The sequence below is a fragment of the Chlorocebus sabaeus genome, chromosome 28, assembly GCF_047675955.1.
Source record: "Chlorocebus sabaeus isolate Y175 chromosome 28, mChlSab1.0.hap1, whole genome shotgun sequence".
Classification (NCBI taxonomy): Eukaryota; Metazoa; Chordata; class Mammalia; order Primates; family Cercopithecidae; genus Chlorocebus; species Chlorocebus sabaeus.
The window spans coordinates 19852432-19873673 of NC_132931.1; the positions used below are offsets into that span (position 1 = coordinate 19852432).

General features: G+C 57.1%; 1 protein-coding gene across 11 annotated transcripts in view; it reads left to right on the forward strand.

The window, feature by feature from the left end:
- The window catches only part of MAD1L1 (mitotic arrest deficient 1 like 1), a 423430-nt gene extending 406411 nt beyond the window's left edge, over positions 1–17019 (forward strand). For 10 of the 11 annotated variants that reach the window (XM_008018861.3, XM_037995244.2, XM_073012878.1 and 7 more), the window contains one exon: positions 16605–17019. In XM_008018861.3, the coding sequence (XP_008017052.2) occupies positions 16605–16763 (159 nt within the window). In that variant the 3' untranslated portion in view covers positions 16764–17019. The remainder of the gene's footprint in view (positions 1–16604) is intronic. The other variant, XM_037995250.2, reaches the window with a different exon arrangement.
- Positions 17020–21242: the final 4223 nt, after the last annotated feature.

Consider the following 21242-nt stretch of genomic DNA (forward strand, 5'->3'; position numbering starts at 1 on the left):
TCCATCTTCCTCCACTGACATCTTCTTGAACCAAGTCATCCGTGAAGGCTGGAACCAACTTCTGCAAACTCCTGTTAATGGTGATACTTTGACCTCCTCCTGTAAATCACTGACGTTCGTAATGGCATCTAGAACGATGACTCCTTTCCAGAAGGTTTTCAGTTGACTTTGGCCAGATGCATTAGAGAAATCACTACCTGTGACAACTATAGCCTTACAAAATGTATTTCTTAAATAATAACACTTCAAAGTCAGTTGTTCCTTGGTCTAGGGGCTGCAGGATGGATGCTGTGTTAGCAGTCATAGAAACAACATTAGTCTCCAACATCTCCATCAGAGCCCAGTAACTAGTTGCATTGTCGGTGAGCAATAATGTTTTGAAAGGAGTTTTGTTGTCTGAGCAGGAGGTCTCAACAGTGGGCTTCAAATATTCAGTGCACCCTGCTGCGTTTGAACAAATGTGCTGTCATCCAGGCTTTGTTGTTCCGCTGTTAGAGCAGAAAGAGAGAAGACTCAGCATCATTCATAAGGGCCCCAAGGGCTCATGTACCGTCCTGAAAATCTCCATATTAGCAGTAAGGCTGTTCTGCTTTCTTATCATTCATGTGTTCATTGGACTAGCCCTTGTGATTTCCTTTATGAACTTCTTCCTTGCAGGCTAGCTGTTTGGTGCAGGAGACCTAGCTTTTGGCCTGTCTCAGTTTTCAACATGCCTTCCTCATTACACTTAATTATCTCTAGCTTTTGATTTAATGTGAGAGACACGTGAGTCTTCTTTCACTGAATGCCTAGAGGCCATTCTAGGTTTATTAACAAGCCTGGTTTCAATGATGGTTGTGTCTCAGGGAATGGGGAGGCCCCCAGAGAAGGAGAGAGATGGGGGACAGCCAACTGGTCAGCAGAGTAGTGAGAGCACATGCACATTTTTTTTTTTTTTTTTTTTTTGAGACGGAGTCTCGCTCTGTCACCCAGGCTGGAGTGCAGTGGCCGGATCTCAGCTCACTGCAAGCTCTGCCTCCCGGGTTTACGCCATTCTCCTGCCTCAGCCTCCCGAGTAGCTGGAACTACAGGCACTCGCCACCTCGCCCGGCTAGTTTTTGTTTTTGTGTTTTTTAGTAGAGAAGGGGTTTCACCGTGTTAGCCAGGATGGTCTTGATCTCCTGACCTCGTGATCCGCCCGTCTCGGCCTCCCAAAGTGCTGGGATTACAGGCTTGAGCCACCGCACCTGGCCTACACGCACATTTATCAGTTAAGTTTGCTATCTTATGGGCACTGTTTGTGGCACTTGGAAACAATTAAAAGGGTGATATCAAAGATCACAGATGACAGACTACCATAACAGATATATTAATAATGAAAAAGTTGGATATATATGTGACACAGACATGAAGCAAATTCATGCTTTTGGAAAAATAGTGCTGACATACCTGCCAGACACGGACTTTAAACTTGTGAAAGATGCAGCGTCTGTGAAGCACAGTAAAGCAGCGTGGGAAGAAGCAAGGTGTGGCCACCTGAACGCAGGGTGAACTGGCTTTTGTGAGCGTGCCCTATGTGCTTCACGTTACTGTTAATCTACTGTGTCTTCAAGTTAAAATGTACTTCTTAAAAGCAGGATATAGCTGAGCGTGAAATCTGACAATCTCTGCCTTTTTACTGGGGTGTTTAGGCCATTTACGTTTAACTTGATTACTACTTTGATTAGATAAGTCTGTCATCTTGTTACTTGTTTTCTGTCTGTCCTGTCTGTACTTTTGTTCCTTTTTCTTCCCTCTTTTTCTGCCTTTCTTGGAGTTCTTGTGTCTCCTTTTTTGATTTGTTAACTGTATTTCTGACAGGTTGTGTTAGGATTTAGGGTGTAGATCTTGAACTTAACATACTCATCCTCAAATGATGCAACACCACCTTATGTGTAGTGTGAGAACCTGACAGTCACGTACTTCCGGTCTTCTCCTTCCTGCCTTAGTCCTCTGCTTGTAATATGTTTTATTTATGCACGTGATAAACCCCACAATACTTTGTTTTTGTTTCTGGTCAGTTATCTTTGAAAGATATGTAAATAATAGTTGTAAATGTTGTGTATGTCTGCACATGCAGCTCCCACCCCTCAGTCATGGAAGGAGTAGGGGTGTTCTTCCTTCTTCTTGTGTAGGCCCATGATTGTTTTTATTTTAATTTATTTTTTGAGACAGAGTCCCCCTCTGTCGCCCCAGGCAGGAGTGCAGTGGCACGACCTCGGCTCACTGCAACCTCCACCTCCCGGGTTAAAGCGATTCTCCTGCCTCAGCCTCTCAAGTAGCTGTGATTACAGGATGCGCCACCACGCCTGGCCAATTTTTGTATTTTTAGTAGAAACAGGGTTTCACCATGTTGACAAGGATTGTCTTGAACTCCTGACCTCAGGTGATCCACCCGCCTCAGCCTCCCACAGTGCTGGGATTACAGGCGTGAGCCACCGCGCCCGGCCTGTTATGTAAGCCCCTGTTTGCATCCTCATTTTCCTTCTGTCTGAAGAGCTTTGTTTAATATTCTTGCAGTGTGAATCAGCTGCTTTTGGATATTTTAATTGCACACCTGAAGAAGTCTTTATTTGGGAGGAGCTATTTCCACTGGGTGGAGAATTCTGGGCTGCTTTTTGTCCTTCTATACTTCACAGAGGTGATCTCACTGTCTTCTTAATTCCAGTGTTTCCTCCGAGAAGTCTGCTGTCATCCTCGTCGTCATTCCTCTGTAGGTCAATTGTCTTTTCTTCCTCTGACTGCTTTTAAGATTTCATCTGTACTACTGGTTTTGAGCAGTTTGATTATGATGTACTTTTATGTCATTTTTCCCCTTTTTTTTTTTTGGTGGTGGTTGGGGTTCTTTGAACTTCTCAGATCTCTCAGTTTACACTTTTCCACACATTTCAGAAAACTGGGGCCATTACTTTTTCAAGACTCTTTCCCTGTGCCCACCATTGGCAACCAGTCCTTGAATAACATCGTTGCAGAACTCAGTGGCTCGTGGCTTCTGAGGTCAGGAGTCCAAGTGTGGCTGAGCTGGCCCTCTGCTCAGGGATCTCCCCAGCCACAGTCCTCTTGGCTCTGCCGGGGAAGGTCCCACGTCCAGGTGCACCCACGTGGCTGTCAGAAGGATTCTGTTTCTCATCCGTGGTTGGGCTGCCAGGCTTGGTTCCTATGGCAGCTCCTTGCCACATGGGCAGCTCACCCACAGCAGCTGGCATGTCAGAGCTCCAAGGACCAGGGTGGGAGCCACAGAAGTCATGGCTGCCGTGGCGCGACTGCAGAGGGGACAGCCAGCACTTGCGCCATACTTTCCGTCAGCTGTAAGTCACGTGGAAGGGCTGGCGCTGCTGCAGGTGGTGCCTGGAGGTGGGGCCATTTCAGAAGTGCCACCAGCCCGCCTCCGGGACTCCCGCCCCATGTGCATCAGGCCACGTGGCATCACCCCACAGCCCACGCCCAGTGTGCTGCTGCTTTATATTTATCTGTTTTCTCCTTGTTGTTTGTATGCGCTTTCCTTTCTTTTTCTCATCTGTTTCATCTCGGACGGTTTCCGTGGTTGTGTCTGCAGGTTCACTGATCTTGCTTCCACAATATCTGACCTGGCGTGGATCCATCCCCCGCCCTCATTGTCTTCATCCTTAGAAGGTCAATTTGGCTCTTTTTTGTCGCTTTTATGTCTGTCCTCAGCTTTTTGGGCATATGGAGCAGAGTTACAGTGACTTAAATGTGATCTGCCGCTTCTGACGTCAGGTCAGCCCTAGGTTTGTTTCACTCGGCTGATCTTCTCTTTGTTGGGTGCTGCGAGGGTGTGTGTGCGTGTGTGTGTGCGTGCCTGTGCATGCATGTGCGCATGTGTGTTCCTGTAAATATTCACGAGCTCTGTTCGGAGACACAGTTCAGGTACTTGGAAACAGCCTGGTCGTCTGGGTCTCGGTTCAGGAAGCGTGAGGTGGGCGCAGGGCAGCATCCGTCTGTCTGGGGCTCACACCTCCCTTTGCTGAGGGGTGCCCACCTCAGTGCTGTGCCTCGGAGCCGCCTAGTTCGCAGGCTTTCCCGCAAGGCTGCTGGAGACAGGCGCTAATCCAGCCCGGTGTGAGCTTCAGGTGCCGTTTTCTGGATTTTTCTCTCTAATGCTCAGGTTTTCTCAGCCTCTCACTGAGCACTCCAGGGAACTCAGCCCTCCTCTCCGGCACTCTCCTGTGCCCCGGCTCCAGCTCCAGCCCTGTCCTTCAACTCAGGGCCCGCCACCCTTCCTGACTGAAAACTGTTGTTTCACATTTTATGCTTCATATTCTGGCTGTTTCAGATGGCAGGTGCATCTGTCCGTGTGGCTCTGTCTCGGCCAGACGCTGCCAGCAGCCCTCTGAGATGGGGAAATAGACGTTTTGTCTCCATTTTACATTCAGGAAACTTCAGCTCAGAGACAAACTGATGGGCCCCGGGGCCCGTAGCAGATAAGAGGGGCAGCCTCACAGGAGGGCGGGCCTGCATCTCCGGCCGTCCCCACACCACATCCCCAGCATCACATTGCCCTAAGCATGGCACTCCTCGAAACATCACCCCCAGCGGCGTGGGCCTTGCCTGGGCGGGAGGTGAGAAGGCGCAGAGGCCACTGATGTCCTCTCCTCTCCTCCTCATTCGGCTACAGCTGGAAGGGGTGGTGCTGTCTAGCCCGGGCTCAGGAGAGGAGGACCCCACACCCAGGCCGGGCTCAGGAGGGGAGGAGCCCACACCCAGGTGGGGCCCAGGGAGCCACTGGGCGCTGGCTGTACTGCAGCTCCTCCCTCCTCACCCGCGTGCCTGAGCTGAGCACCCGTCCCGCCTGCCCGCCGTGTGCCCTCTTCCCTTAGCCTTCACTGTGCTCTGTGCTCCTGCTGCCCTCGGGCCAGTCCCTGTCTTTTAACCCACACTCAGCCCCCTCTCCCTCCTTCTCCATCCCCGCCACCTCCTCTAACTCATCCCTGTGGCCTCCATGCCCTTCCATGGCCCTTGTAGCCCCCTGTGGCAGATGCCACTCACAGCAGGGGCTGCGCAGGCCACCCCACCCTGCGCCGGCGCCCCACTCCCTCCGCTGCCCTCCGGCTGCGGCTGCAGGAGCAGCTGTGTGTGGCTCTAAAGCAGAGCGCCCGTGTGCGAGGGGGAGCTGTATAAATAGAATAATAATAATAATAATTGTTGGTTTGGGATTTTTCTGCGACTGCTGGGGTGCCTGGCCTTGCCCGCCCCGCCAGTCACTCTTGAAGGAAAGGTCACCCTCGCGGGGAAGATAAACCCCAATAACGCTGGTATAATTAGCACAGGCAGTATTTAGATGCTTTCCTCGGTACAATTAGGCAGGAATAATTGGCTGAGCTATTTTCCCCGTGCCGGACACGCTTTTTGCCAGCTTCCGTTCTTTGGAACTTCATGCTGGGACATTTGTTCTCGGCGTTCTGTCCAAGCTGTCCTGACCCAGTTGCCGCCAGGCCCTGGGCGCGGTGCTCGCGTGGCAGCATCTGCGAGGCCTCCTTTGGGCCTGGCTTCATCGCCTCCCGAGGGGCACCGTAGGGACGGGGTTACAGAGAGATTTGGGAGCTGAGGGCCACACAGCAGGGTGTCCAGGGTCAAACCTGGACCTCCGGACCGGGAGCTCTGAGGAGCTGAGCTGGGCTGGGCCAGGGGCCAGAGGACCTGTGCAGGGTGGGGCTGGGCCGGTCATGGGCATCCATGAGGGAGTGAGGCTGTGAGCAGGGCAGTCAGGCATGGGCTGGAACAAGTCCTGTGGCCAGCCTGGAGGAGGAGTCCCTCGGCAGAGGTAACAGACCAGAGGCGGGAAGCTTGCTGTCTCCCTCCTGAGAGCAGGGGCAGGCCAGGCAGTGACTATCAGGACGCAGCGGTGGCTGCTGCTCCGGGGTCACCCTCGGCCATGGATGTGCAGCAGGCACAGACTCCTGCGCAGAGCCGCGCTGTGACGTGTGAGGCTGCCAGGGGTCCTTGGTATCCCCGTCTAACGTTGTGTAGACCACGGTAGCACCAGCCACTTTCACGCTGCACCCGGCAGGCTCAGCACAGTCGACATTATCACTCCCGACCTGTGGGATACAGATCACTGCCGCCGAGTCATGAAACCGGGCTGGGACTGCGCTGACCTCTAACCCCGGGGCGGGGACCACATTGACCTCTCACCCCGGGGCAGGGACCATGCTAACCTCTAACCCCAGGGTGGGGACCTGTAACCCTGGGGCGTGGACCCCGCTGACCTCTAACCCCGGGGCGGGGACCACGCTGACCTCTAACCCCGGGGCAGGGACCATGCTAACCTGTAACCCCGGGGCGGGGACCACGCTGACCTCTAACCCCGGGGTGGGGACCGCGCTGACCTCTAACCCCGGGGCGGGGACCTGTAACCCTGGGGCGTGGACCGTGCTGACCTCTTAACCCCGGGGCTGGGACCGCGCTGACCTCTAACCCCAGGGCGGGGACCACGCTGACCTCTAACCCCGGGGCCGGGACCGCGCTGACCTCTAACCCCGGGGCGGGGACCACGCTGACCTCTAACCTGGGGGCCGGGACCGCGCTGACCTCTAACACCGGGGCGGGGACCTTGCTGACCTCTAATCCCGGGGCGGGGACCGCGCTGACCTCTAACCCTGGGGCCGGGACCGTGCTGACCTCTAACCCCGGGGCGGGGACCGCACTGACCTCTAACCCCGGGGTGGGGACCGCGCTGACCTCTAACCCTGGGGCGGGGACCGCGCTGACCTCTAACCCCGGGGCGGGGACCATGCTGACCTCTAACCCCAGGGCGGGGACCTGTAACCCTGGGGCGTGGACCGTGCTGACCTCTTAACCCCGGGGCCGGGACCGCGCTCGCGCTGACCTCTAACCCCGGGGCGGGGACTGCGCTGACCTCTAACCCCGGGGCGTGGACCATGCTGACCTCTAACCCGGGGGCTGGGACCGCGCTGACCTCTAACGCCAGGGCGGGGACCTTGCTGACCTCTAACCCCGGGGCGGGGACCGCGCTGACCTCTAACCCTGGGGCCGGGACCGTGCTGACCTCTAACCCCCAGCAGCACCCGCGGGGGTGAGGGCACACATTACCCAGGTCTGTCACCTCTGGACCCTGACGCCCTGGTCCAAGGCCTTCAGCCCCTGAGACTCTTTAGGGGAGCGAGGGTGGCCCTGGCCGTGGAGGCTCATGCAGAGCCGTATGCACAGTGAGACTGCCTGGTACTGTTCACAGGTGCTCAGACGGGCACCACGAAGACCCGTGGACAGACAGAGCTGTGCCCCACCTGGGATTTGCACAAGCCCAACCTGTGTGCCCTGGCCACTGGGTGCCGAGGGGCGTGGGCCTGTGTCTCACACCTCAGCAGCAGCCCTGTGGTGGCCTCAGTAGGCTCTGCTGTGGCCACCCGACCAGCGCCACCCACCCCCACCAGCTGGCTGAGCTCGCACTGTGACCACGCCCGGCGTCTGTGGTGCCACCAGCCAAGATGCCAGCCATGACGCCAGCGTGGCACCCCAGGACATCTGGGGCAGGTGGGCGGGCAGCATCGGCCTCAGCAGCCCACAGGGGGCTTCCCACAGAGTGTCCGGAGATGCTCCAGGCAGACGGGCAGACGGGCCCGGGCAAGACGTCCGAGGGTTGCAGGCCAGGTGGGTAAGGCTTGGTGCTTGCATGTGTCCATAGGGCTCATCGGCCTGTCTCAAAGCTGTTCCGCCCTTGCAGATATAACTTAGATATACTTTTTTCCTAATTACAAATATGCAGCATATAGAAAAATCTGGAAAATGCAGAGAACCATGAGTCACTTTCCATCCCAACACTCCGAGTTAACCGCCGTTAGCATTTTGATGATTTTCTAAGGGTCCTTTTGCACTATGTATGTGGGTGTGTGTGTTGTGTCGCAGCATGAACTTGCAGGGTTTCTCACCCCTGAAGTTCAAGGCTGACTCTCGGTGGACGCAGCTGAGTCTTCTCCCCGGCTCGCCCCACGTGTGCATGAAAGTGCCTGGGATGCGTCAGATTCTCAACTTGAGAAGCCCAGAGCGTCTTTTGAAGCTGAAAACACTTTGATTTCCTTACAGCCTCAAGACAAAAAAAAAATCTCCTTCCCTGGCTTTAAGAGCAGGTGTCTTCTACAAGCAAGGTTCACAGGGACCTGCGGCTGCCCTGGCAGAGGCCAGCCAGGCACGTCCATCTCCTCTCCTGTGGGTCCTGGTGGGGGAGCCTCTGTGGGAAGCCTGGGGGCTGCGGGGCCTGGCAGACAACGAGTCCTGCTTCAGTGAGGTGGGGACAAGGCCGGGAGCAGCTCGCTTTCCAGTAGAGGCCATCTGATGGCACCAGGGCACGGGGCAGCCGCTGTCCTCGTGGCCCGGGGTCGTGTGGGCACAGGGTTTCCTCATCCCACTGTGCTCGGCGTCTCCCCTGAGCCCGGTGATTTTACACACCTGACTTGGTTAGTCTTCTCGGCCGTGCCCAGTTTGCAGACCAGGCTCAGAGAGGCGTTTCCATGTGCCCAGGGTCATGCAGCTTCCCGGTGGCCAAGCCAAGGTTAGAAGCTAGGTCTAGTGGGTGTGAAAACCCCCGATGCCGGCAGCTCTGCCCCGAGGCCCACACAAGCAGGTGGCGTAAGAGGGGAGGCGTTGGGGCCAGCAGTGCTTAGGTCAGGATGGAGCCGTTTATCTGGAAGGTCTGTTGAGGGCGTGTGGTGGCGGCTGGGAGGTGGTAGCAGGCTGACTGCCTGCTGTTTGCCTGCAGTGTCTAGGCGCAGGAGAGGGAGCAGCCGCAGGTCAGGACCCAGGTGCAGGGTACCCCATCCTCATGGACCTTGCTTCCTGCCCTCCCTCCCCCAATAAATGGGCCCCCAGCTTAACTTCCCCCGAGGGCTCCTGTCCTCTCCCCACACACAGCCCTGCTCGGGAGCGGAGCTTGCAGCACGAGGACAGGAGGACTGGGCTTCAGGGAAGCAGGCGCCTGGAGCTGTGTCCACTTAGGCACATGGCGCTTGCAGATCTGACCATGGAATGTTCATGCCTCCCCTGGCCCAGCAGCTGCAGCTGCTCATCTGGAACAAGGGGGTGCTTCTCCCAGGAAGGCCAGTGGAAGCAGGGGTGTGTCTAAGAACGCCTGGGTGCTCTGTCATCACGATGAACCCTGATGCCACAGCCCCAGCCTCTCTGTCCTCACGATGGCCCCTGATACCACAGTGGCCTCTGTGCCCAGGCCCCTCTCCAGCCCAGTGAGGTCTGTCCTGGGAAAAGCAAGACAGATGTGGGCCTTGCCCTGTGGGGCCAGGGCACAGGCAGGAATCCCACTCGGGGTTAAGACACTGCAGTCACCCCTCTGGGTTCTGTGCACTGGCCCCTCCAGGTGCCGGGGTCCCCCGTGGCCGTGGCGTCCCGGGAGAGAGAGGCAGGGAGACGCTGGCACCCTGTCGTGTAGCTTGTCCTTCTATCTGCTTCACAGGCTCTTTCACTGTACAATTTCCTAAAGTCTTGGTGAGGCCCATTCATCCATTTTAATTTTATTCTATGGATTGTGCTTTGGTGTTGAGTCTCAGAGCTCTGCCTCATCCAGATCCTGAAGATTTCTTTTTTTAAAATAATTCTGTGTTTTACATGTAAGTTCATGATACAGTTTGAGTTAAATTTTATATGAGGTGTGAGGTTTCAGTCAAAAAAAATTTTTTTTAAACTACGTATGTCCAGCTGCTCTGGCACCAGCTGTAGCCAAGACTAGACTGTCCTTCCTCCACTGAAGCGTCTTTGTGACTTTTTTTTTTTTGTGACTTTTCTGTATCAATTAATAGGATCATATGTTGTTTGCTCTTTAACCTGTTGATATAGCAGATTACGTTGATTGATTTTTCAAATACCAAACTAGCCGTGTACACCTAAACTAAGTCCCACGTGGTCACAGTATAATATTCTTTGTTAGAAAGTGGCCCGGACGTGTCTGTGGGTCTGTTTCAAGTTCCTCCGTTCTGTTCCACTGGTCTCCACATCTCCCGTCCAGTGCTGCCCCAGCCGTGTCTGTCTGACGTAGAGGCCATATAATGCTGTATTGTAGCTGTACAGTTCTCAACATCAGGAAGGGCAATTCCGCTACTCTTCTTTTTCGGAATTGCTTTCCATATAAATTTTAGAATAATCTTGTGTATCTCTACAAAAAAAAAAATAATAATGCTGGCCAGGCATGGTGGCTCACACCTATAATCCCAACACTTGGGGAAGCCAAGACAGGAGGATTGCCTGAGCCCAGGACTTCGAGACCAGCCTGGGCAATATAGGGAGACCCCATCTCTACAAAAAACAGCCATGAGTGGTGGTGCGCACCTGTAGTTCCGGCTACTTGGGACGTTGAGGCAGGAAGATTGCTTGAGGCTGCAGTGAGCCAAGACCGCACCACTGCACTCCAGCCTGGGTGACAGAATAAGACCCTGTTTCAAAAATATATGTTTATGCTGAGATTTAGATAGGATTTCCTAACTTTCTGCAGACACTGTGCAAGTTTTTGTTAGATTTATACCCAAGTATGTCAGATGTTCTGTAAATGGTATTGCCTTTTGATTTTGCTTTTCACTTGTTTGCAGTTGCTTTATAGAAATGTGGTTGATTTTTGCATGTTCATCTTACTTCCTGCAACCTTCGTGAACTCACTTAGCGTTTGAGTTTTCTGCAGATTGCTCAGGGTTTTCTACGTGGGCCGTCACGTCATTTGCAAGTAGGGACAGTTCGTTTCTTTTCCAGTCCCTGTGCTGCTGTTTTCCTTTTCTTACCTTCATGCCCTGGCATGAGGGGCTCCTGTGCTGGGTTGAGGATGAGTGGGGAAAGCCAGCTCCCTGCTGACCGAATGAGGGAAGGCAGCCAGGCTCTTCCGCGACGCAGTGCGAGCTGAGGGTTCTTGAGCTGAGGGTTCTTCGTGGAGGACTCTCCCTTGATTCCTGCTTTGCAAGAGTTCCCTTCAGGAATGCAGATTAAATGTTGTCAAATGCTTTGTCTGTGTCAACCGGATCACGGCATTGTTTTTCTTTAGCCTGTTGATAGGGCAGATAACATTGATTGATTTTCAAATTTGAACTAGCCTTTGTTTTACACCTCGACTGAATCTTACTTGGTTGGTCAGGGTGTGATACTCTTCTTTGTATATTACCGGATTCCATTTGTTAGTATTTGTTGAGTATTTTTGCATCCAAGTTCATGAGAGACTGATACTTATTTTTCTGTGTGTGTGCGCGCCATCCTTGTTGGTTTCAGTACAAGGTTAATAGTGGAAAGGTGTTTCCCTGTCTTTTGTTAACTGAAAAGGGATTGTGTAAAATTGGTATTAATTCATATTTAATGTTCAGTAAAACTGTCCAGTGAAACCATCTGGGACTGGAGATTCTGAGTAGCATTTTAATTACAACAAACTTGATTTATTTAACGGTTATAGGACCACCGAGGCTGTCTGTTTTATCTTGGCACGTTTTGGTAGTGTGTGGTTCTCCAGGAATCCGTCCAGTTCTTGATGAGCATCAAGTTTTGTTGTCATATTTTTTATTGTTATTTTAATAGCTGCTGGATCTATTATAATATTTCCATTTCATTTCTGATGTTAGTCATTTCACTCTTTTTAATCTTTGTCAGTTTTGCTAGGGGTTTATCAATTTTATTGTTGTTGGTCTTTTTAAAAAATTTTTGAGACAGGGTCTCACTCTGTTGCCCAGGCTGGAGTGCAGTGGTGTGATCATAGCTCACTACAGCTTCAAATTCCTAGGCCCAAGTGATCTCGAATAGCTGGGGCTACAGGTGCATGCCACCACACCTGGCTGATTGATTATAGAGATGGGATCTCACTGTGTTGTCCAGGCTGTTCTCAAACTCCAGGGCTCAAGCAATCCTCTCACCTTGGCCTCCCAAAGTGCAAAGATCACAGGCATAAGCCCCTGCTCCTGGCCGGCCTTATTGCTATTTTTTAAAGAACGAGTTTTTCGTTTTAAGAACTGTCTTTTGTTTTCCTGTTCATTCCTACTTTTATTATTTCCTCCTCCTGCTTCAGGCTTGTTTTGGCCTTCATTTCTTAAAGTAGGAATTTAGAGAATTGATTTGAGATCTTTCTTCTTTTCTGATACAGGCATTGAGTGCTCAGTTTCCCTCTAAGCACTGCCTTGGGTGCGTCCGGCAAATTTTATTATGCTGTATTCTTGTTTCCATTCTGTTCTTTTTTATTTCCTTTGAGGCATCCCATTTGACTCGTGGATTACTTCGAAGTGTGCTGTTTAATTTCCAGGCACTTACCCAGTTTTCCTGTTTTCTCTGACTGGTTTCTGGTTTTGATGTCCACTGGTGTGGCCTCCACCTCTTCACGCCACCCCACAGATGAACAGGATTCACATAACTTCCCAGTATCTCAAAGTAGCATCGTTTCCATTTCCTGCCTGTTTTCTCATTTTAGTGCATTATTTCAGCTTTGCTTGTTTGAGCCAGGACTCAGGGCTTCCTTCATTCCGTCTCTAGCTTCCTCCCCTCGAGTTTCCCTGTTCATAGAGTTGCTCTCGGACCCTCAGCCACAGGGGGTCTTGCTCTGGACAGGAATCCCGCACACTTCCCCCTTGGCCTTCGAGCCGCACCACATCCTGCGGTTGGTGGTGTGTGGAGAGAGGCGCTGTCTCTGCTCTCCAAGTGCCTCGTCAGCCCGCACTCCTCCCTCACTCCGTGTCTGTTGTCCGTGCCCCCTGGGACACCACGGGGCTCAGCTCAGGGGATGGCAGGACCAGCACTTAGTAAGGCCCCGCAGCCCCGGTCACCGTATGAGCACTGCACAGAGACCTGCTCACGTGGCAGAGCTGGAGTGGGGGCCGGGCATGCGCCCCCCAGCCCACGTGTTCCACAGACAAGCTGCAGAGGCCCCCGACCCTCCAGGGCAGGCCCGCTCTGCTTCCAGAGGGGCAGGGGAGCCCCAGGCCAGGCCAGTCAGGGTCTAGGCTGGAGTGCGGTGGCCACAATGGACACTGAGAGTGTCTTCATTAAGAGTGAGTGGTCTCAGCCTCCCCCAGGGCACCCGCCAGCCACACGGCCGCTGTATGTGCAGACCAGACAGGTGGCAGCTCGGGCCGGCCAGACAGAAGGAGGAGGAAACCAGAGCCAGCACGCAGGCCGCCCCATAAATATTTCCAGCCACAGCCAACATGTCTCACTGGCAATTTGCTTTTTAAAAAATTGCGCTCTAATTTTAAGTGAGCAGCCCCTAATTACAGTGATTTATGAGGTACCTGGGGACTGTGTGATATTTGAACATGGCAGAGGGCTGAGCAGAGATGGATGGGCCGGGCGCCACTCATTCAGCAGGTCCTGCTAATGCCAGAGTGCTGCTGAGGGTGTCGGACTGAGGCGACCCCTCCCAGTGCAGCCGGGTACGCTGGGGGAAACGGAGTCAGAGGTGGGGCGGCCCCTCCCAATGCAGACCGGGTACACCGGGGGAAACGGAGTCAGTGGTGGGGCGGCCCCTCCCAGTGCAGACGGGGTACGCTGGGGGAAACGGAGTCAGTGGTGGGGCGGTCCCTCCCAATGCAGCCAGGTACGCTGGGGGAAACGGAGTCAGAGGTGGGGCGGCCCCTCCCAGTGCAGCCGGGTACGCTGGGGGAAACAGTCAGAGGTGGGGCGGCCCCTCCCAATGCAGACCGGGTACGCCGGGGGAAACGGAGTCAGAGGTGGGCTGCAGGGCAGGTTGACTTGTTCGCAGGGGGCTGGTGTTTTGCAAACGCTGGGTCTGCCTTTGTGTGGGGTTTGAGCTAGGAGAGTAGTACTGGTCACTGCTGCCTGTCCCCGTCCACCCCCACCCTAACCTGGAGGGCAGTGTGGAATCTCAGGGCATCATTCTTCCAGAGCCACCTGAGGCCAGCAGAGAGGAGGTGCTGGAGGAGCCGTGGGTGGGCGACCCGGCCTACCATTGGGAGCAGCTGTCTCGCTGACACTGGCAGGGTGCACCTGTTTCAAATAAAGAATGATCAGCGTTCATGCCTGTAATCCTCACCTCGTGGGAAGCTGAGGCAGGAGGCTCACATCAAGACAGGAGTTTGAGACAAGCCTGGGCAACATAGCTAAAGTCTGTCTCTAAAAAAAAAATTAAAAATTAGCCAAATGTGATGGCACATGCCTGTAATTCTAGCAGCTCAGGAGGCTGAGGGGGGTCGCTTGAGCCCAGGAGTTCGAGGCTGCAGTGAACCGTGATCATGCCACTGCACTCCAGCCTGGATGACCGTGAGACTTGTCTCTAAAAAATATATATTTTTAGAAAAGAACGGCCAGGCTCCCAAAGCCTGCCAGCGTCTGCGGGCCAGGGAAGGTGGGTGCCTGGAGAACAGCTGTTCTTAGGCCCAGCCAGGTTGCCAGCCCCGGGTTGGGAGGAGGGCGAAGGTGCCGGCTAAGGAGACTTCTTCCCACACTGCCTCCCACCCCTGCCCGGCAGCTGCAGGAGAATGAGCCCCTCTGACATTTAGGGGGAGAAATTCAGAATCAAGAGCAGAAGGCAGAAATGAAAGGATTTTCTCAGTAAAAGGTCAGAGTGGTTTCTCTTGTTTTTGTTTAAAAATGGTTTGTGTTGAACTATGACAAGGCCAAATGTATTAAGGCAGCAGGAACAGGGGGAGGGCAGGGGGATGGCTCCTGAGAAACAGGAGGTGCAGGAACAGGCCAGGCAGCAAGGTTGGGGGGGGCGGCGCCACCATCAGGTCCCGGTGGACAGGGAGCTGCCAGGACCAAGCTGGGTGCAGCCGGGCCGCCCTGTGGCTCCTGGGGAGGGTTCCCAGAGGGCTGCCTGCCGGAGGAGTGCTTTGCACGAGTTTCCCGGGCTCTGATGCACACACATGCGGCTCACCCTCAAGTCGACCGTTCCGTTCTTCCGGCACATCCAGTGTGCAGCCGCTACCACAGTCTAACCGTGGCGCCTTTCCACCCTGAGCCCCGATGTGCCCCTCCAGGATGTCCCCTGGGCAGGGAGTTGTGCCAACTGGCCTTTGTGTCTGGCTGGGCATGTTTTTGGGGTTTACCTGCGTGTCTCAGAGTTCAGCTGTACGAAGCAGCGTTGACGGGTAAACCTGGTTTTCTCTTCCTCCGACGGTTGAGGGCTGGTTCCGCTTCCCGTCTGTTAGGGATGGGATCGTGTTGCCGTGGACATCAGCGCTCGGACCCCCTGGCTGCGCACGCGGGCACGTGCTGGGCCCATGGACTCTGCGTTCAGCTCTTTGAGGAGCTGCCAGCTGTTTGCAGGGGCCGCCCCACACATGCCCCGACCAGCGACGCGGAGGGTTGGATTCCCCTCCACCCAGCAGCTCGTGCCGTTTGCCCTCCGTGGCCGTCGGCGCGAGGCGGGTCCTTGTCTCACTCAGTGCAGTTCACATTTTCCTGGTGCCCGGCATCCTGGCATGAGCTCGTTGGCCGTGTGTGGCTCTTCTCTGGAAAGATGTTCAAGGGCCCCTTAGTTGGGCCCTGTCCTCTTTATGGTGGAGTTGTGGGAGTTCGGGCATATTCTGGGTTCGGGACTTTTCAGGGACGTGGTTTGAGAAGGAGCTTTGTGTTGGGCTGGGTTTGTGTCCTGCCTGACCTGGGGCTGTGTGGGACACCTGCCAGCCCTGTGGGCAGTCAGGGCCTGGGTGCCTACTGGGGCAGAACCAGCCAGCAGGCACCTGGGCAGATTTGGGCATCAGCAAGAAGTCGTTCCTGGTCAGAGCTGTCTGGAGACCGGGCACCCTGGCTTGGGAAGCAGGGGTCTCCCCGTATTTGGGAGTGTGTGTGTCACAGGTGTGTCCCCTCCCACCTGCGGCATCTCTGCTGTGGTCTCCAGAGTGGGAAGTGGGTCCATGCCAGAGCCCTCTGCCCCGGTCAGCACCGGGGTGGGGCTGGCTCTCGGGGGCAGCTGGGGAGGGAGAGAGATGACGGAGTCCCTGCTCAGAAGGGCCTCTGTCCACTCCCCACAGCCCAGGATGGTGGCACAGCAGCTCGCTGAGACCTGCTGCGTGACCTGAACCCTGTAGGTCCTGCCCTGTGTCCCCTGGCGCCTGCTGTGCTGTCTGGAAGCTCCTGGTCACCAGGCCATCTCCTCCTTGCCCGTTCTCCAGTTACAGGAGGCTGCCCTCTGGGCTGCAGAACCCACAGAGCCAGACTCCCACCTGGTCCCCAGCGCCCCCCTGCACAAGTGGGGAAACCTAGGTCGTGGGGCCCCAGGCAGTCTGGAAGGCATTATGGGACTTGCCCAGGGCGTGGGGTCCTCCAGCCTCAGTGGGGAGAGGCACTGGGGCCAGTCACAGGTGCGTAGACAGGTGCGGGAGCCCCCTCAGGTGGAGGAGGAAGGGGCGAGGCAGCAGCGCCTCGGGTGGGCACACCCCGCAGTGCCTGGGACCCCCAGCTGCCTGTGCACATGACAGTGTAGACGAGAGACCCTGCCCTGGGTTAATTCAGTCCCTTTAGGTGACCTGGAATAAGGCCTGGCAGGGTTAAGGACACATCTACCCCTGTCCAGGTCCTCAGGCCAAGGGAAGCCCCCATGGCTGGAGGGGCTGTGTAGGGAGGGAGGGGACAGGGAGAGAGGCCTGCCAGGCTGACCGCTGTCCTGTCTCTTACCTGCCCCACAGGCCACCAGCCCCTCGGGCTCCAAGATGCAGCTGCTGGAGACGGAGTTCTCGCACACCGTGGGCGAGCTCATCGAGGTGCACCTGCGACGCCAGGACAGCATCCCCGCCTTCCTCAGCTCGCTCACCCTCGAGCTCTTCAGCCGCCAGACCGTGGCCTAGCCTACAGCCGCTCCACTCGGCCAGACCTGCGGGTCCTCTGCCCCGCCAGCCACAGGCTGGGTGCACGTCCTGTGTCTCCAGCCCCGCGGCAGCGGCATGACCGACAGACACGCCGAGACCTACGTCAGACTTCTGCTGGGGCGGCCAGCACCCTCCCCACGTGCAGACCCTGTGTGTCCCGGAGCCTGGTGTGTGGGTGTCGGCCGCCAGCCCCGGTTCCTCACCTTGTGAAATAAAGTCTTCTCCCCCAGACAGTCCACCCACCCTGTGTGTCTGTGGCCCAGCCCTAGCAGGGTGGGAAGGAGGAGCGGAAGGAGCTCTGTCGGCACGCCGCCGTCCGTAGCCCAGTGTTGCGGGGGTCAGGCATCTCCGCTCAGGGAGTGCACAGCCAGCGCACAGGTGGCAGCTGGGACCAAGGGTGGCCGGGGTGCCCTCCCCACCACCATGGGCTGAGGCCCCTCCGCTTAGCAGCTTCCAGCTCTGCCTCGAGGCCGGGCCCCAGCTCCGGGGCTTCCCTTTGCTGATGGAGCCCGGACGGAGGCACAGGGCTTGGGAGGACTGTTCACAGATAAGGGTGCATGCAGGGGAGACTGTCCTCTGTGCCCGGCACTCCAGGGCCAAGGGAGGGCCTGGACCCGGCTGGCAGCACCAAAGCCGGGGTGTGCGGTGACTCCGCCCCATGGGGCAGCTGGAGCACCTGGCCGTCGAGGCTGGAGAGCCAGTCCCCTCCACTCGGCTTGGCGGCCCCGGCCTTCTCCGGCCATGGGGAAAACGAGCCCGTGATTCAGAGGTACAGGTGCCGCTGTCTGAGCCCAGCAGAGGGGAGCCTGTGCAGCCAGGGGAACGGCCTCGCTGCAGAGCCGCGGCTGCTGAGATGAGGGAGACCTGGGGCAGGGGCCAGGCGAGGAAGGACCGGGGAGGCGTGGCCCCTGCCTCCTGCCTGCGAACTGTGGGCCATGCCCAGGGCTGCCGCCTCCACCCAGACTCCTTAAGGGTGAGGCAGCTCCAGCTCTGCCATCCCCGCCTCACCCCTCCCTTTCCACTCCCAGCACCCCCCGCCCACCATTAGAACACTCCACCAGCTCCACAAACCCCACTCCCAGCACCCCCCGCCCACCATTAGAACACTCCACCAGCTCCACAAACCCCACTCCCAGCACCCCCCGCCCACCATTAGAACACTCCACCAGCTCCACAAACCACACTCCCAGCACCCCCCGCCCACCATTAGAACACTCCACCAGCTCCACAAACCCCACTCCCAGCACCCCCCGCCCACCATTAGAACACTCCTCCAGCTCCACAAACCCCACTGGCAGCACCCCCCACCCACCATTAGAACACTCCACCAGCTCCACAAACCCCACTGGCAGCACCCCCGCCCACCATTAGAACACTCCACCAGCTCCACAAACCCCACTGGCAGCACCCCCCGCCCACCATTAGAACACTCCACCAGCTCCACAAACCCCACTGGCAGCACCCCCCGCCCACCATTAGAACACTCCACCAGCTCCACAGACCCCACTCCCAGCACCCCCCGCCCACCATTAGAACACTCCACCAGCTCCACAGACCCCACTCCCAGCACCCCCCGCCCACCATTAGAACACTCCACCAGCTCCACAGACCCCACTGGCAGCACCCCCCGCCCACCATTAGAACACTCCACCAGCTCCACAGACCACACTCCCAGCACCCCCCGCCCACCATTAGAACACTCCACCAGCTCCACAAACCCCACTCCCAGCACCCCCCGCCCACCATTAGAACACTCCTCCAGCTCCACAAACCCCACTGGCAGCACCCCCCACCCACCATTAGAACACTCCACCAGCTCCACAAACCCCACTGGCAGCACCCCCGCCCACCATTAGAACACTCCACCAGCTCCACAAACCCCACTGGCAGCACCCCCCGCCCACCATTAGAACACTCCACCAGCTCCACAAACCCCACTGGCAGCACCCCCCGCCCACCATTAGAACACTCCACCAGCTCCACAGACCCCACTCCCAGCACCCCCCGCCCACCATTAGAACACTCCACCAGCTCCACAGACCCCACTCCCAGCACCCCCCGCCCACCATTAGAACACTCCACCAGCTCCACAGACCCCACTGGCAGCACCCCCCGCCCACCATTAGAACACTCCACCAGCTCCACAGACCCCACTGGCAGCGCCCCCCGCCCACCATTAGAACACTCCACCAGCTCCACAGACCCCACTCCCAGCACCCCCCGCCCACCATTAGAACTCTCCACCAGCTCCACAAACCCCACTCCCAGCACCCCCCGCCCACCATTAGAACTCTCCACTCACCAGGCTCTGCAAACCCTTCATGAAAGCCCTTTTCCTCCAGGTCTCGGGGAAAGTTGGGGGGGCCGTCCTCTAAGTGGCCCACTGGGAGAGATGGGTGTGCCCCGCAGCCTTGAGACAGGAAGCCCCTGATTCCTCCTGCATGTCCTCTCCCAACCCCCCAACGTCACCGTTCAGTGTTGGCTTCTGTTCCTGGGCACAAGGGGTTTGACGGAGGGGTCCTCGGAGGCCCGTGGGGTTCAGCTTCATGAGGCTTTGTGCGGGACGCAGGCTGTGCAGATAAGAGGAGAAGTGAGACGTTTCCACGTCAGGCAAAGGCTGTTCTGCCCTGGCTTGGCCCCTGGACACACAAGTGCTTCAGACAGACACGGCCCCACCAGAGCTGGGCAGCCACTGGCTCTCACACTGAAACCGGGAGCCCCAGACTGCCCGGCCCCAGCCCAGCCCAGGGGCTGCCGCCACCCCACGTCTCAGCTGAGCACACCGGGGCCCAGGCAAGATGCTGCTCCCACGGCCACAGATAATCAGAACGGGGGCCCTGGTCTAGCCTTTGGGCTGTCCTCCGCCAATACCCCCCAGGTCAATCCCAGGGCCCTGGCACCCCAGCCCCCACCACCCTGCTTTCCCCATCACCATTCCTGCCAAGCCACAGCCTGAGAGCCGAGGTGCCTGTTCCCGCCCACCCTTTCACTGCCAGCAGCCCCGGTGACGGCCCCCGACACACTCATGGAGCTGGGGCTTCCGGGACCGAGCCCCACTCAGCTGGCCCTTCAGGACCAGGGAGCCAGCACCACCCTGGCTGTGAACACAGAGGGGCAGGGGTCGGTTCTTGTCAAGGCAGTTTAGGAGATGGGGTCTGACTGGGCCCTGAAGGCGGGTGGGACCCCAACAGGTGGGAAGCGGGGATAGGGTGGGCCCAGAGGCTGGAGGTCAGGAGCTGTCCTGGGGGAGGACAGAGGGCTGGGCCCTCAGGCAGAACAGAAGCCCGCAGCCTCTGCCCCGGGGGCAGCAGGGGGAGTGGTCCCCGGTGGGTGACAGCCAGGTCCAGGTCCAGGCAGGAGCCCCCCCAAAGGGGGGCTAAACTCCAGCCAGCCCAGGTAGGAATGGAATTTATCGGGAGGATTGGGGCAGAGGCTGAGAAAACGGGAGGGTGGAGAGGTGGGCTCAGCCTCAGGTGGCTCTGGCACTGACTCCCCTGGTGGACACACACCCCACAGCTCCGGGACCCTGGAACCGCTGACTCTGCCATCACCGATGCCAAACCTGGTGGCCAAGGAGCAACGGCCACAGACTCCACCCACGCCAGAAATACCGCACCAGGGGATCCCACAGCCACAGACCCCGTGGCCACAGGACTCCACCCACTGTCCCGAAGTCCTCGTGTCACCTTCCCCGGATCTGATGCTCCTGAACCTTCTGGTTGGTGCAGCCTGGGCCACTGCCCACACCTGCCTTCCACCCCGGCTTCCGTGGCCATCGGGACAGGCTTGGCAGCTAAAGGGCCACAGACAAGCACCCTGTCCCCAGTGCAACCTCACGTCCGCATCCGGACCGGGGCTCCTTTCTGCCTTGGTCTCCCCTTCCCCCTCCACAGCCAGGGGTCTCCAAAGCACCTTCCTTTCGGGGAGCCCGGGGCTGGCCCCTCCCCTGCCGGCTCCCCGGGAGGGTCTACACCAGGCTGGGCCCCCAGCCAGTGCTGAGTTGCAGCAGCTCCGGCCGGCGGACGGCTCTACTCAGACTGTGGGATTCTCCTTTCCCGGAAAGAGGCAGGGGTGGGGCTGGCACAGCCCTCACAACCCCGAGGGACGTGTCTGGGTGGGCTGGAGAGAGCAGAGGTCTCTGATAACACGTCTCCCTCGTGGGCTGATCTAATAAACCTTCCCCACGAGTTTGTCAAATCCTCTTCATGCGTCTGCCAGGTGGAATGGGAAAGAAACAGCGCGTGAGGACCCCGGGAGGCACTGCCGGGCCCCGGTCCCCGCCCAGCCCTGGCTGCCAGGCCAGAGAAAGTTCTGGTTCTGGCAGATTCCCCGCTTCCCCCAGCTCCTTAGTGAGCACCCAACGCTAAATGGTTCTTAAGCCGCTAATGACTAATTTTAAGGGATTAGTGCCGCAGCAATAAACTGTAATTGCCAGGATGTAACAGGATTTGGGGGGCC